General features: G+C 44.5%; 1 protein-coding gene across 1 annotated transcript in view; it reads left to right on the top strand.

Annotated features, from left to right (window-relative positions):
- The window catches only part of polr3b (polymerase (RNA) III (DNA directed) polypeptide B), a 93,282-nt gene extending 80,242 nt beyond the window's left edge, over window positions 1-13,040 (top strand). Inside the window, exons 25-28 of the mRNA XM_080191366.1 lie at window positions 1,724-1,890; window positions 4,368-4,481; window positions 5,716-5,889; window positions 8,624-13,040. Of these exons, the coding sequence (XP_080047492.1) occupies window positions 1,724-1,890; window positions 4,368-4,481; window positions 5,716-5,889; window positions 8,624-8,753 (585 nt within the window). The 3' untranslated portion in view covers window positions 8,754-13,040. The remainder of the gene's footprint in view (window positions 1-1,723; window positions 1,891-4,367; window positions 4,482-5,715; window positions 5,890-8,623) is intronic.
- The last annotated feature ends 3,051 nt before the right edge of the window (window positions 13,041-16,091 follow it).

Here is a 16,091-nt window from a genome sequence, read left to right as displayed (position 1 = left end):
ACTAAGGTCGATGGATTTATGTTGGTATTGACGGGATATATTGTGTATTGTTTAATGGGAGTGTATGAAGTTGGGACACGGTCAACTATGATCCAATTGAGTATGCTTGAGGGGTTGAAATATTTCCTCCTGTTCCTGGTATTTCAAAGCATCTTGGGTGAGCAGGTTGTGCTGTCAAACACTGAATTATCACCAACAATGTCACTGCAATTAAATCAACAAATAACAAGTGAAGAGGATACTCTTAAGAGTGCATACCTCCGCCACACTGAGTTAACTCAATATTGTTAAAGATACGCAGCTCTTCCTTTAGGCTTTTCCCTGTCTGGTTGATGCTCTGTAACTACAAAGCAGGAAATATAAATATTAAGTGCTTCCATCTCCCCAAAGAGGTTTCCAACCATTCCACATCCCAGCAACCTGTTCTGAAAACTCTGCTCACATTTTGGCAGCTGTGACAAATTCCACTACAACATCTTCCAACCACAGCACTATAAGAATGATCAACAACATCACAGGATCCCTACAGTGCAGAAGGAGGCCGTTCGGCCTTTCAAGTCTGCACCGACCACAATCCCACCCAGGTCATATCCCTATAACCCCATGAATTTTCTCTTTGCTAATCATCCTGATACTAAGGGGCAATTTAGCATGGCCAATGCACCTAATCCACACGTCTTTGGACTGCGGGAGGAAACCGGAGCACCTGGAGGAAACCTACGCAGACATGGGGAGATTGTGCAAACTCCACACCCGAAGCCGGAATTGAACCTGGGTGCCTGGCACTGTGAGGCAGCAGTGCTAACTGCTGTGCCACCGTGCCAAATTCTCCATCCTCTCTGGCAGTGGCACAACTCACTAATTCTTTTAAACAAAAGGTCAATTTTCCCTATAAGCCAATGATCCTTTCAAAAATTCAAGGATCCAGGTCCAGATCCATAACTTCACCAAATACTAATCAGTTCTTCTTTGGCCTGTACCTTTCTGTGTACCAAGTTTTGTTGAAATACATCCCAATATATTGTTTGCGAACCGGCCATCATAGATTACCTCTGCCTTCCTTCAATGGCAGGGGCAAATATGATCAGAGTAAAATTAAAAGCAGGTTAAAAATGTTGATCATGGTTTAATGATTTTAAAAGGCCTGTTGGAATAATTTTTTCATGATGTGGGTGATCGCGGCAAGGGCAACATTTACTGTTTATCCATTAAGACAAAGGAGAGGCTCGAACGTCTCGTAATCAACTTCCTAAAATCTCACCTTTCACCTCGTATGATATTGAAACAAAATTAGGACTGAATAAAGAGATTTATCTGATGTCTAATTTTAATGTTTGTGTACATGTTACAATCAGACAGATAGCAAAGGGACAGTTACTGGAGAAACGTAAAATAAATCCTTTGCCTATCCCGAAAGGCACCACTTTTGGGTGGGAGAGAATTGGCAAGGGTTATAGAAAGCAAGTACCAAAGGGTAGGAGCATGGTGGCTGAATAAGGGGCAGATAGAGTGGAGATGGAGGGATTTGATGTGGGGTGGATGGTGGAATAGACAAGGGAATAATAATCTGGAGTTAGGGGGTGGGGAAGGGACATATTTAGGAGAGTCACTAAGGTAGGGTTGACCAATGGTGGGATATGAAAAAAAGGTTAAAAATTGAGGTAGAGGTTATTGATTCTGAGTTGTTGGTGTGTTACTTGCTGTCACCTCCTTGTCTTTGTAGGTTGGCAAGTTGATCGAGTTATTGGCAGGGAAGGCTGGCATCCTGGATGGCAGGTTCCACTATGGCACTGCCTTTGGTGGCAGCAAAGTCAAGGACGTTTGTGAGGACCTGATACGTTACGGTTACAACTATCTGGGCAAGGACTATGTCACATCTGGAATCACTGGGTATATCTCATTCTCAACCTTTGTTCTGATTCATTTTAATAACGTCAGCACATTCTAACTCTTGTGGAGAGACCAGAGAGATCAGGCTTGTGTCTGCCTCAGAGCAGTGAAGGAGAATTTTGGTAGATGTATTCAGCAGAGTAAATAAGGAGAACCTCTTGCTAGTGTCAAAAGGGCTGATGACCAGAGGACACAGATTTAAGGTAATGCTAACAGGACCAGAGGGGAAATTAATTTTCTTCACACAGTGAGTTGTGATCTGGAATGAGTGTGTGGAGATGGCTGGTCCGACTTGATATTCATGGAGAATTGGACAAACACTTTAAAGGTGATATATGCAGATCTATGGGGAAAGAATGGGGCTGAATGGATAGCTCTTTGAAAGAACAAGCACAAACAAGATGGACTAAATGGCAGTTTCCTGTGCTACATTATTCTGAGAGACTCCTGTATCCTGCTTCAATTGCAGGATATCGTCCAGTCAGTATTACTGTAGGTGTCTTTGGATTTAAACAGTGAAAGTATACCTATATGTAATCTTGACTGCAAAGTATGCAATTCAAAGCAGTGTGACTTTAGCAGCGGGATTTGAAAACAATTGGAACTACCTCTTCACTGTCAGTTTAAGACTTGTGCATACAAACTCATTCAACACCTCAGTGTAGTTCTGAGGGAGTGCCACACTGCCAGAAGTACCACGTTTTGGTCGAGAGCAAAATGAAGGCTCTGTCTGCCCATATGAGTAAATGTGATAGATCACATGGTGTCTGTCTTATTCAGAGAACAGTAAGAAGCCTCACAACACCAGGTTAAAGTCCACTAGCTCTCGGAGCACTGTTCCTTCGTCAGGTAAGTGGGAGTTCTGTTCGCAAACAGGGCATATAAAGACACAAACTCAATTTACAGAATAATGATTGGAATGTGAATCTTTACAGCAAATCAAGTCTTAAAGGTACAGACAATGTGAATGGAGAGAGCATTAAGCACAGGTTAAAGAGATGCGTATTGTCTCCAGACAGGACAGTTAGTAGATTTTGCAAGTCCAGGCAAGTCGTGGGAGTTACAGATAGTGTGACATGAATCTTGGATTTATTGACTGGGGACTGCTTACTCAGTCCAACGCCGGCATCTTCGCATTATTCAGAGAACAGCAGGGCAGATCTCGTAGTGTCCTGGTGGATATTTATTTCTTATCAAAAACAGATGAATTAGTCATTTGTCTTGCTGCAGTGTGTGCCAATGTACTGCTCTAGTTGTCTACACAAATGCACTTCATAAAACATGGCTGTAGGTGCTCTCAGATGTCAGAAAGTTCAAAGCTCTGTCTAAGGGTAAGGTCCTTTTTTCAAATACCGAAGACAAAAGTATGGAATGCAAATTTGCTGAATTTTCTAGAGATGTAAGGATCTCTGAATAAGCTGCAGTAAAAGTGATCATTCAATATTTTATGTTTATATTTGAGTGCATCTGATAGACATTAGATTTTTTGAGAGTAGAGTTCTAGGGAGTTAAAACATATCACAGTGTCTCTTCAACACAGAGTTGCTGGGATTCCTAGACTGAATTCACATCACAACTGGAGTGCGAATGTTATTTATATTCATCCATTCTGTGGACGTGGGCCAATGACAAAGCTGAACCTTGGGAGTTGCCCTTGAGAAGAATGTGGTTGGCTATCTCCATGTTCCACTGTAGTCCATGTGATGATGTTACTCATTGGCCAAGTCTAGTCAGGAAGGGAGTTCCCGGATGTTGATCCAGGGACAGGGTTACACTTGGCACCAGGAAAATAAATCCATGTAATGTGCTCATTATCCTGAACTCTGACTCTGGCATTTTGTACAGTCGTCACCCACTATTGGTGGTTGTGCTGTCAGCCCTGAATTCTATAATTTTCTCTGGAAATCCTTCTATATCTGGGATGGGTGTTGTGGGGTTATTTATCTTTCAGGAAAGTTTTGACAGGCTGGGCCTTTACTCATTGGAGTTTAGGAGAATGAGAAGTGATCTTAACAAAATAGCTCCTGAGGGGACTTGACAGGGGGGATGCTGTGGGAGAGACTAAAAATAGGGGTTGAAAAATAAGGGACCTGCCATTTAAGACCAGAACGAGAAGGACTTCTTTCTGCAGGTCATGAATATTTTGAACTCTCTTCTCCAGAGAACAGTGGAGGCAGGCTCAGTGAACATTTTTAGGGCAGAGGTAGATAGATTCTACCAACAAGTCAGTCAAAGGTTATCGAGGAGAGGTGGAATGTGGAATTGAGGCCATGATCAGATCAGCCAAGATCTTAGTGAATGGCGGAGCAGGCTTGAGGGGTCAAATCCTCCTCATTTGTACATCTGATCTTTGCATGGCTCATTCTCATTTTTAGAAAGCACTGTAATATGTGTCGCTCTTGCTTGTGCACTCGCTGTGCTATTCTTGTGCTCGGATATGCTCAGTAACCAACTCCCTCTTTCGCTCTCTCTCCCAGTGAACCATTGGAAGCATACATCTACTTTGGTCCTGTGTACTATCAGAAGCTGAAGCACATGGTCCTGGATAAGATGCACGCTCGGGCACGAGGTCCCCGGGCTGTTCTCACCAGGTGAGCTCTCACCGTATTAGATTGATTTTGTGTTGATTATTAATCCTATTGTAGTGGAGACATCTGCAGGACAAACTACTGGCCAGCTGATTGCATTGTGTACAGAGAGACATAAAAATTCTGAAGTTACTGGAATTAGATTTTAACTTTACGCCTGTTGAAATCTATACCCTGTGTAGGTTAGTGTGAACTGGACTGTCTCTGCATATTGAGTTCCTTGTACAACTTTCACTTAACAATGATCTGAAAATTAAATCAAAAGGAGAGAGTTGAGGATTGGAATGAAAGATCATTAGATACACACAGGAGGAGGACATTCGGCCCCATGAACCTGTTCAATCACATTGTTAAAGATCTGCCCCAAAACTCCAGTTTCAATGTGATAAAGGCATCAAGAGCTGTAGGGAGAGCACGTGAGCATGTTGTGGAAATAGAGGATCAGCCATGATCACATGAAATAGTTGAGCAAGGTTGATGGGCCAAATGGCCTACATCTGCTCCGATTTTCTATGTTTCTAAAATTTAAACTTTATAACTGTCACAAGTAGGCTTACATTAACACTGCAATGAAGTTACTGTGAAAATCCTCTAGTCACCACACTCCACGCTTGTTCGGGTACACTGAGGGAGAATTTAGCATGGCCAGTGCACCTAACCAGCACATCTTGTAGTGTGGGAGGAAACTGGAGCACCCGAATGAAACCCATGCAGACACGGGGAGAACATGCAAACTCCACACAGACAGTGACCCAAACTGGGAATTGAACCCGGACCCCAGCAGTGTTGAGGCAGCAGTGTTAACAACCGTGCTGCTCTATATTCAATTTCAATTGGTGCACAACCGAAAAGACATAATAAGTAAACAGAATGTATTTAATTGTGTTAAACTGTTTTGAACTTACTACTGTGCTAGGTCTGAGTATCTTGGAGCAGTGTTAGAATATTAAATGAGACAAGGACCCAAATGGTGTAGGTACCAGTGTTGGTATTTTCTATAAGAAGTCTCATAGCACCAGGTTTATTTGGTAGCACGAGCTTTCGGAGCAGCTCCAAAAGCTTGTGCTACCAAATAATCCTGTTGGACTTTAACCTGGTGTTGTGAGACTTCTTACTGTGTCCACTCTAGTCCAATGCCAGCATCTCCACATCATGGTATTTTCTCTGTAACTTGGTACTGGCAGAATGCTTTGAACTTTTAATATAGTGGCGATTCTTACAAACATCTATCCCCCAGACAACCGACAGAAGGGCGATCTCGTGATGGAGGTCTGCGTCTTGGTGAGATGGAACGAGATTGCCTGATTGGCTATGGAGCCAGCATGATGTTGCTGGAGAGGTTGATGATCTCGAGCGACGCGTTTGAGGTGGATGTCTGCGGGCAGTGTGGTCTCCTGGGGTACTCGGGCTGGTAAGCACAACTGCTTTATTCCCTATAACTAAAGGCAGAACTGCAGATGCTGGATTCTGAAACAAAAACAAAGCTGGCAAAGGGTCATCCAAACTCGAAACATTGGCTCTATTCTCTCTCTCCACAGATGCTGTCAGATCTGCTGAGTTTGTCCAGCATTTTCTGTTTCTGGTTTATTCCCTTGTTGTGAGAGGTGCCTAAGTACATTAACTGCCCTTACCCCATCAGTCGTGGCTCAGTGGGTGACACTACATTGTTTTGGTTAGAAAGCTGACTTAAAGCCCCTCCCTTGGGACATCAATATAGTGACTCCCTTAACACTGCAATACAACACTGTCAGAGGGTCAGTGCTGAGGGAATGCTGCACTGTCGGAGGGTCAGTGCTGAGGGAGTGCCGCACTGTCGGAGGGTCAGTGCTGAGGGAGTGCCGCACTGTCGGAGGGTCAGTGCTGAGGGAGTGCCGCACTGTCGGAGGGTCAGTGCTGAGGGAGTGCCGCACTGTCGGAGGGTCAGTGCTGAGGGAGTGCCGCCCTGTCGGAGGGTCAGTGCTGAGGGAGTGCCGCCCTGTCGGAGGGTCAGTGCTGAGGGAGTGCCGCCCTGTCGGAGGGTCAGTGCTGAGGGAGTGCCGCCCTGTCGGAGGGTCAGTGCTGAGGGAGTGCCGCCCTGTCGGAGGGTCAGTGCTGAGGAAGTGCCGCACTGTCGGAGGGTCAGTGCTGAGGGAGTGCCGCACTGTCGGAGGGTCAGTGCTGAGGGAGTGCCGCACTGTCGGAGGGTCAGTGCTGAGGGAGTGCCGCCCTGTCGGAGGGTCAGTGCTGAGGGAGTGCCGCCCTGTCGGAGGGTCAGTGCTGAGGGAGCGCCGCACTGTCAGAGGGTCAGTGCTGAGGGAGCGCCGCACTGTCGGAGGGTCAGTGCTGAGGGAGTGCCGCACTGTCAGAGGGTCAGTGCTGAGGGAGTGCCGCACTGTCGGAGGGTCAGTGCTGAGGGAGTGCCGCCCTGTCGGAGGGTCAGTGCTGAGGGAGTGCTGCACTGTCAGAGGGTCAGTGCTGAGGGAGTGCCGCACTGTCGGAGGGTCAGTGCTGAGGGAGTGCCGCGCTGCTGGAGGGAACATGCTGCATTGTCACAGTTGATGCCTTTGAGATGAGGTGTTAATTCACATCCTCATTTTCCCTTTTAGATATTAAATAGCCACAACACTATTTCAAAGAGCAAGGGAATTCTCTGCAGTATCCTGTAGCCAATATTTATCACTGAGACAAATGCTGTTAACACATTGCTGTTTGTGGGATCTTGCTGTGCACACTGTTTGCTACAGCAAAAGGATTGTGAAATGCTTTGGAAGGTCTTAAGGTTGTAAAAGTGCCAGTCTTTTCATTTTCTAGAATCACAGAATCCCTAGAGTGCATCAAGTTTGCACTTTCTCTCTGGCCCTCTTTCTTTGAGTTTGGGTGGCTGAGTGAACCAATATTTCCCACAAATTTCCAGAATGATTGATGTTTTACTCCAATACTGTGGCAGGATGGGAACTGAAGCTGATCTCTGATTTCTCATCTAGTGCCATAAGCTCCATACTGCTCTAATCTCTGATTTGTAACAATTTGCTAATGCTTTGGAAATCTGATTTATACTGTACATTTTACCCGAGTCAGAACTGTGTTTGAATTTTATGAAGTGTGCAGAGATGAGATTTTTATAACGCTTACCGGGTCGTGCAGTTTATCTGTAACACGCCTGCAAATTATTAAATGTTTGTGCTTTCTGGAATAGTTTTTAAACAGTACAGAACTGCACACACTGTGATCCCCCAGTGAATGTACTTTAATATTGGTTCAGTTCCTCTGCTGGTGAATTAGAGCCTTCGGCAGTTGTTGAAACCTAGTGGGGTCTGGTATCTTAACTTCAAAGATTTGTTTCCTCCTGCATTCCTGGAGGGTGATGGATTTTTCTTCGCGAGAGCATTTTTGAAACTTAGTTGGATAATTGTCATCTGTCCAGTTTAAAGCAGATGAATGTTTCGCCTTTCTAATTTAGTTTACTTATAGTGTCACAAGTAGGCTTACATTAACACTGCAATGAAATTATTGTGAAAATTCCCTAGCCGCCACATTCCGGTCCTGTTCGGGTACACTGAGGGAGAATTTAGCACGGCTAATGCACCTAACCAGCACGTCTTTCCGACCGTGGGAGACGTCTTTCTGACTGTGCAGACACGGGGAGAACATGCAAACTCCAACAGAAAGTGACCCAAGCTGCGAGTTGAATCTGGGTCTCAGGCGCTGTGAGGCAGCAGTGCTAACTACTGTGCCACCATGCCACAGTAACTTTATTACAGTGTTAATAAAGTTTAAAATTTTATTTATTAGTCACAAGTAAGGCTTACGTTAACACTGCAATGAAGTTACTGTGAAATTCTCCTAGTCGCCACAGTCCGATGCCTGTTCAGGTCAGTGCACCTAACCAATACGCCTTTTGGACTGTGGGAGAAAACTGGAACACCTGGTGAAAACCCACGCAGACACGGGGAGAACGTGCAAACTCTGCACAGACAGTGACCCAAGCTGGAAATTGAACCTGGGTCCCTAGCGCTGTGAGGCAGCAGTGCTAACCACTATACCACCACGCCACAGTAACTTCATTGCAGTTTTAATATAAGGCTTCTTGTGACACTAATGAACTAACTAAAACTTTCCTCCATCTAGTTTAAAGCAGATGATTTAAGAATGTTTTGCCTTTCTAGGTGTCATTACTGCAAGTCCTCGTGCCACGTCTCTTCACTTCGGATCCCGTATGCCTGTAAACTGCTGTTCCAGGAGCTGCAGTCCATGAACATTGTGCCCCGATTGAAGCTGTCTAGGTATAACGAGTAATGAGTTCTGAAGAGAGTGGAAGGTGTTTTGGCAGAAATGGCACAGATTCTCATGGCACAGAACTTGTCTCCAGAATATCGCCAGCCTGGACAGGGGAGGTGGAAACCTATGATATGTCTGCTTTGAGCTCTCTGTTCAGCCCAAGCTGACAAGGAACAAGAATAATTTGCTTGTGATTGATGAGTTGATACAATGCAGCAACACTGAGTGTAGCTGCCTTCATAAAGGTCTGGCCAGCTCTCTTGAACTGAGGGAGCAGAGTTAATAAATGGAAGGCCTTATGTTTGGTCACCAAAATTAGTTTTGCTATCAAACAAGAAAACAAAACCAGCTGACATTCTGTTAAAAGCGTCACAGCTGTGAGTAGCTGAGTGGCCAAGGCAGACTCGGCGTGGAAGTGAGTTACTTAATTTAATATTTGGAAGAAGGCTGTATTTTGTTTTATTCTGTATGCTGTGAATACTTCAATTAAAAATATGTTTTATTTTAAAAACAAAGTTTTAGAATTGAGTTTGCCTTGCAGTAATACTGCAACTGTGAACCTACCACAAGGAGAGGAGCTAAAGGAGGTCAGTCCCTCCAAGTCCACGCTCTGCCATTCTGTAAGATCATAGCTGGCCACCTATCTCAACTCCATCATCCTGCACTATCTCCATATCCCTTAATTCCAATTAATGACAAAAAAATCCATCAACCTCTGTCTTGAATACACTCATGATGCTGGCGTTGGACTGGGGTGAGCACAACAAGAAGTTTTACAATACCTGGTTAAAGTCCAACAGGTTTATTTGGAATCACGAGACTCATCTGATGGAGAAGTGGCGCTCTGAAAGCTCGTGATTACAAATAACCCTGTCGGACTTTAACGTAGTGTTGTTGAATACATGCAATGACTGATTATCCACAGCTCCTTGAAGTAGAGAAACCCAGTATTTCTGTGATGATGTTCAGTTAGATCTTTACAACCAGTGGATGTGGGAGACTTCATCATACGGGAGTTGTGGAGCTCCAGAAGCCCTCATCGATGTTTGGCTTCAGCTTACCCTCAGCAATGAGACTCGAGGTGTTCAGCTCCTCCCCGGACACTTCTTCTCCACTTTGGGTAATCTCGGGCTAGGGATTCCCAGGTATTGGTGAGGGTGTTGCAGTTTTCTGAGGAGGCTTTAGAGAGTGTCCTCTGTTCTCCTGAGGCAGGCTTGCCATGTTGAAGCTCTGAGTGGAATGCTTGTTTTGGGAGGTCAGGTCAGGTATGCGGATGATCAGTGGAACTGATTGAGTGTAGTCAATGCTGGGGATGTCAGCCTGAGCAAGAAGCTGGCATTGATGCACCTGGCCTGCCAATGGATTTGCAGGATTTTGCGGAGACTGGTGGAAGTTCTCCAGAGTTTTGAGATACCTGCTCTGCATAATCCACGTCTCTGAGCCATATCAGAGGGCAGGTATCACTACTGCTCTGTCAACAGTGAACATGGCACCAGATCTGAGGTCCTGGTCTTCAAACACACATTTCCTCAGATGACTGAAGGCTGTGCTGGCACACTGACTCCCATTGTCAATGTTTGCCCTTGTTGACAGTGGGCTCCTGTGATATAGAAAGTGCCCAAGGCCTAGTTATGGATTTTAATAACTCGGGAAGCAGTGCTGTATGGGCAGTACACTTTGCAGGAATGAGAAGCGACTTGGTTGAGGTGGACTGAACTGCACCACTAGGAGATAAATCAGTAGGAAAACCAGTGGGGAGCACTAAAAAGCAAGATCCTAAATGTACAAAGTAGACCATGTCCCCTCCAAGAATAAGAGTGATACTGCCAAATCTAGACCTACCCCCAGTTGTCTAGAGCAATACAGGGAAAGATCAAACAAAAAAAACATACAGTAGACACAAAGAATGAAGCGTTGCAGATAGCCGAGATGAATATAGGAAGTGGGAAAATAGGGGGAGGCACGGTGGTTAACACTGCTGCCTCACAGCACGAGGAACACAGGTTCAATTCCAGCCATGGGTCACTGTTTGTGTGGAGTTTGCACATCCCTCCCGTGTCTGCGTGGGTTTCGTCCGGGTGCTCTGGTTTCCTCCTCCAGTCTAAAAATGTGTGGGTTATGTTGATTGGCGATGCTAAATTGCCCCTTAGTGTCCCAAGATATGTAGGTTAGGGGGATTAGCAGGGTAAATACGTGGGGTTACAGGGATAGGGGCTGGGTGGGATTGTTGTCGGTCCAGGCTCAGTGGGCCAAATGGCCTCTTCCTGTGCTGTAGGGATTCTGCGATTCTTTGAAGTGCAGGGACAAGGGAACAAGAAAATAAATCAAATAAAGGGCATAAGAAAAGATTAGCAAGTAAAGTAGCAAATTTTAACACAGTATGAGGTGTTGCCTTTACAGGGTGTCAACAGTTATAGGGAGTGCACAATAAATGGGAATATACTAAGAGGGGTAGATAAAGTGACAGATTTTGATATACAAGTGCACATGTTCCTAAAGGCAGCAGTTCAACTAGACAAGGCTATAAGGAAGGCTTATGGAATGCTCTCCTTCACTGGCAGAGGTATCGGGTATAAAAGTAAGGATATGATGTTGGAATTGTAAAAAACACTGGTAGGCCACAACTGGAGTGTTGCGTGCAGTCCTGGTCACCACATTACAGGAAGAGAGTGCAGAGGAGGTTTATAAAAATGTTGCCAGGGTTAGAAAAGTGTAGCTATGAGATGAGATTGGATAGGTTGGAGTTATTTTCCTTGGAACAAAGAAGGCTGAGGGGTGACTTATTGAGATGTTATGATCACAGAATTATGAGGGGAAGAGATAGTGGACAGGATCAAATTGTTTCCTTGAGGGATATAGATTCAGGCAGAAAGTGTGGAGGGGGCATGAAGAATTCTTTGACACAGAGCTGTGGGTGTCTGGAATTTGCTACCCAAGTTGGTGGTGGAGACAGATCCTAAAATCTTTTAAGAAGTTCCTGGATCTGCACCTTAAGTGCTGTAAGCTACAGGGCTATGGACCGAATACAGAAAGGTGGGATTTGAAAGGACATCTGGGTGCCCTTGGGCTGGCAAGGACAAGATGAGCCGAATGGCAGCCTCCTGTGCTGTAACTTTTCAATGGCACTATAGCTGTTTAGTGAATGGCCCATGCTCTCGTATGCCTCATTGTAGGTGTTGACGATAGCTTGAGCCTGGCCTCTGAGTGTGTGCAGACGCAAGCATCATCTGCATTCTAGAGATCAATGAGAGAAGATGGGATGACCTTGGATCTGGCCTGAAGGCAGCAGCGGTTGAACAGATTCCTATTTGTTCTGTAGTTTAGCTCCACTCCAGCAGGGAGCTTGCTGAGGGCGAGATGGAACAAGGAAATCAAGAAGCGAGTCGGTGCAATCACACAGCCTTGCTTGACATCAATCGGAATGTGAATTAATGAAATCTCTCTATTGTTAACCAGCAGTGGGGTGAGTCCCTAGGTATTTGGGCTGTAGGTGATCTTGATGGCGCTGAAGAAACCTCATGCATCATTTTTTGGTTAACTGCTGGATCTCCTGCATTTTCTTCATCCACCATCTGTTCGTTTGAGCACAGGTACTTTACTGGACTTCATCTTTCAGCCGTCTGTGGAGCTGCTCTCTTGCTCTTGAGTTTAGTTTCTGTTGGGTTTTTGTTTGAGGTTCAGAAAAGCCTTGTGCTTGCAACTGTCAGCTCCAGGATTTCCTGAGATTTCTGTTTGACCAATGTAGTTTAGATCTGTCAACTGTCATTAAATGTATTCATGGATTTGTCCCACACTCCAGCCATTAGTCAGTCAACAAATCCATCCTTGTGACACACAGTCTTGTGAATACTACTCCAAAGACTTAGTTGAATATGAATTGCCAGATGCTTGTGTCTGTGTTACGATACCACATGAGAATGATGTAGAATTAGTTCTAAGAGATGTGTCTACTGAAATTGCAAATCGTATTTCTGGGAGCAAGCCAAGTTCTAGAACGTTGTATATAACAGGGAGGAATAGATGTCCTCCTGATCAACTTTCTTGACTGTGTCTAATGATTAATGATGCATAGTACTGTGTCTGGAGTATTATTGATTCTATGTATAATATTGTAATAATTTGATATCATGACCACAGAATTAAAAGGGGAGGGATATTGTATATTTAACTGATTGTATGATTGCTTTAAGAGCTGATCACATGATTTGGTGATGTCCTTAGAATGTTTCACTGTATAGTTTCAGTTTCTGTTCTGTGCAGCACAGAGAACATCTCTTTCAATAAACCTGCTTGTGTTATTTCGAATCTGCATGTGAAAACCAGGCCTTTTTCTTTAAAACTCACAACATTTAATATGGTTAGGACATTACATTCACCAACCTGCCTGTCACAGGTGCATCTGCCCATGTCAATATTGGTAGGAGTGAGTGACCAGTGTACAGTCCTTGTGGAGACAAAGTTCCAACTTCACACTGAGGATACATTCCATCATGTTGTGTGGCACTACCACCATGCTGAATAGAATAGATTTTAAACAGATCTAGCACCTGGGTGCTGTGTGCCATTAGCAGCAACAAGATTGTCCGTAATCTCACAGTTCATCACTCTACGAATCAAACCTGTGTGACACTCAAACAAAAGCAAAATCTGAAACAAAAACAGAGAATGCTGGATAAGCTCAGAGTGTCTGAATAAACTAGGCTTGTACTCGTTGGAGTTTAGAAGAATGAGGGGAGATCTCATTGAGACGTATAAGATGATGAATGGGATGGATAGGATAGAGGTGGAGAGACTCTTCCCGCTCAAAAAAGACAGTAGGACTAGGGGGCACAGCCTCAAGATAAAGGGGGGGCGGTTTAGAACGGAGTTGAGGAGGAACTTCTTCACTCAAAGGGTGGTGAATCTCTGGAATTCTCTGCCCGTTGAAGTGGTGGAGGCTGCCTCGCTAAATAGTTTTAAGACGCGGGTTGATGGGTTTTTGATAAGAGAGGGGATTAAGGGTTATGGGGAGAGGGCGGGAATGTGGAACTGAGCCACGACAGATCAGCCATGATCTTATTGAATGGCGGGGCAGGCTCGAAGGGCTAGATGGCCTACTCCTGCTCCTATTTCTTATGTTCTTATGTCTGGAAACAAATGTGGAGTGAGAGACAGAGTTAATGTTTTGAGAGTGTATGGCTTCTACAGAGCTGAAGAAAGATAGAAATGTAATAAATTATATCCAACCTGGCTCAATGCTACGAGTATCACCAGGTATAACCTTAAAAGCTGGTGAATCTACAATGGAGAATACCTTGCATGCTATAGCCAGGACTAAGCGATCCCACAACCAACAGACCAAAGGAGACCCAACAAATATTCCCATCTTGAATGATGGGGAAGCCCAGCATATTAGTGAAAAAAAAGGCTGAAGCAGGACATACTGAGGCAATGGTTAGTAAAGCATATTGAATTTTGGGTTTCTCAAATAGAGGCATTGAGTACAAAAGTGGGGAAGTTATGCTGAACTTTGATAACACCAGGTTAAAGAACAACAGGTTTATTTGGAATCACAAGCTTTTCGGAGCACTGCTCCTTCATCAAATGAGTCACTCCTGCTCCTTCATCGCTCACCTGATGAAGGAGCAGCACTATGAAAGCTTATGATACCAAATAAACCTGTTGGACTTTAACCTGGTGTTGTGAGGCTTAGTGTGCCCACCCCAGTCCAACACCAGCATCTCCACATCATGAACTTTTATAACACAGTTGGAGAATTGTGTCCAGTTCTGATCGCCATACTTTTAGGAAGGATGTAAGGGTCTCTAAGAGGATGCAGAGGATGTTTACCAGAATGTTCCCAGAAGTGAGGGATTTTAGTTCCAAGGTTAGAGTTGGAGAAGCTGGGGATGTTCTCCATGGGGCAAAGGAGACTGAGAAGAGATTAGATTGAGGTGTACAAGATTGTGACAGGTTTAGATAAGATAAAAAAAGAAAAATAGTTCCAATAAGCTGATGGTACGAAGAGTAGTGAACGCAGATTTAGGTTTGTAGACAGGAGCTGCAGAGGTTGCAGGGTTGGGGAGGGGGAATGGGGTAGGGGGAGGGAGATTGTGAAGAGGAAGCTTTTTATGCAGCAAGTTAGATAATTTATAAACAAAATATCGTGAATGCTGAAAATCTGAAATAAAAACAAAGTGCTGGAAAAACTCAGCAGGTCTGGTAGTTTCCGTGAAGAGAGAAACAAGGTTAACATTTAGAGTCCAATTGGACTCTGGTACTGTAAAGAGGTAGGAATGTGACAAGTTTAGGCCGTTGAAAAGGCAGAGAAATGGGACAGGTGGAATGAGGGAAAATGTGAAATTGTTTATTTTGGAAGGGAGAACATAACTATTATTTAAATTGAGAAAAACTGCAGAGAGCTACAACACAAAGGGACTTGGAGCGACTTGTCCATGAAACACAAAGTTAGCAGGTAATCGGGGAAGCTAATGGAATGTTGGCCCTTATTTCAAGAAGGTTGGAGTATAACAGTAGGGAATTCTTGCTGTAACTGTATAATATATCGGTGAGACCACATTCTGAAATACCGAGAGCTGTTTTGGTCTCCTGATTTAAGGAAAGATATTACGAGGAAGGGTTAAAATGGTTGGGACTCTACTCATTAGAATCGAGAAGAATGAGAGGTGATCTCATTGAAACAGATAGGACTCTAATGGGGCTTGACAGGGTAAATGCTGAGAGGATGTTTCCCCTGATGAGTGTCTAGGACCAGAGGGCACAGTCTCAGAATAAAGGGATGCCAGCTTATGACCGAGAAGAGGAGGAATTTCTTCTCTCTGAGGGTTGCGAGTCTTTGGAACTCCTTGCCACAGAGAGCTCTGAGGGTGGAGCTCTTGTGTATATTTAAGGCTGAGATAGTAAGGTCAGTGAAATGTGGAATTCTGGCCACAATCAGATCGGCCATGATCTTACTGAATGGCAGTGCAGGCTTGAGGAGCCAACAGCCCACTTCTGCTCTTAATTCACGTCTTTGCATGCTGATATGTGGCGTAAGTACATCCACCATGCTGTTAGGGAGGGAGTTCCAGGATTTTGACCCAGCCACATTGAAGGAAAGGTGATATATTTCCAACTCAGGATGGTGAGTGACTTGGAGGGGAACTTCCAGGTAGTGGTATTCTCGGATATCTGCTGCCCTTGTCCTTCAAGATGGTAGAGGTCACAGGTTTGTAAGGTGTTGTCAAAGGATCCTTGGTAAGTAATGCATCTTGTAGATGGTGTGCATTAGTGATGGAGGGAGTGAATGTTTGAGGTGGTGAATGGGGTGTCAGGCAAACAGGTGCTTTGTCCTGGATGTCAAGCTTCTTGAGTGTT

Source organism: Carcharhinus amblyrhynchos, chromosome 6, assembly GCF_965287045.1.
Source record: "Carcharhinus amblyrhynchos chromosome 6, sCarAmb.v2.hapA, whole genome shotgun sequence".
Classification (NCBI taxonomy): Eukaryota; Metazoa; Chordata; class Chondrichthyes; order Carcharhiniformes; family Carcharhinidae; genus Carcharhinus; species Carcharhinus amblyrhynchos.
This window is presented reverse-complemented; position numbering and strand designations above follow the sequence as displayed.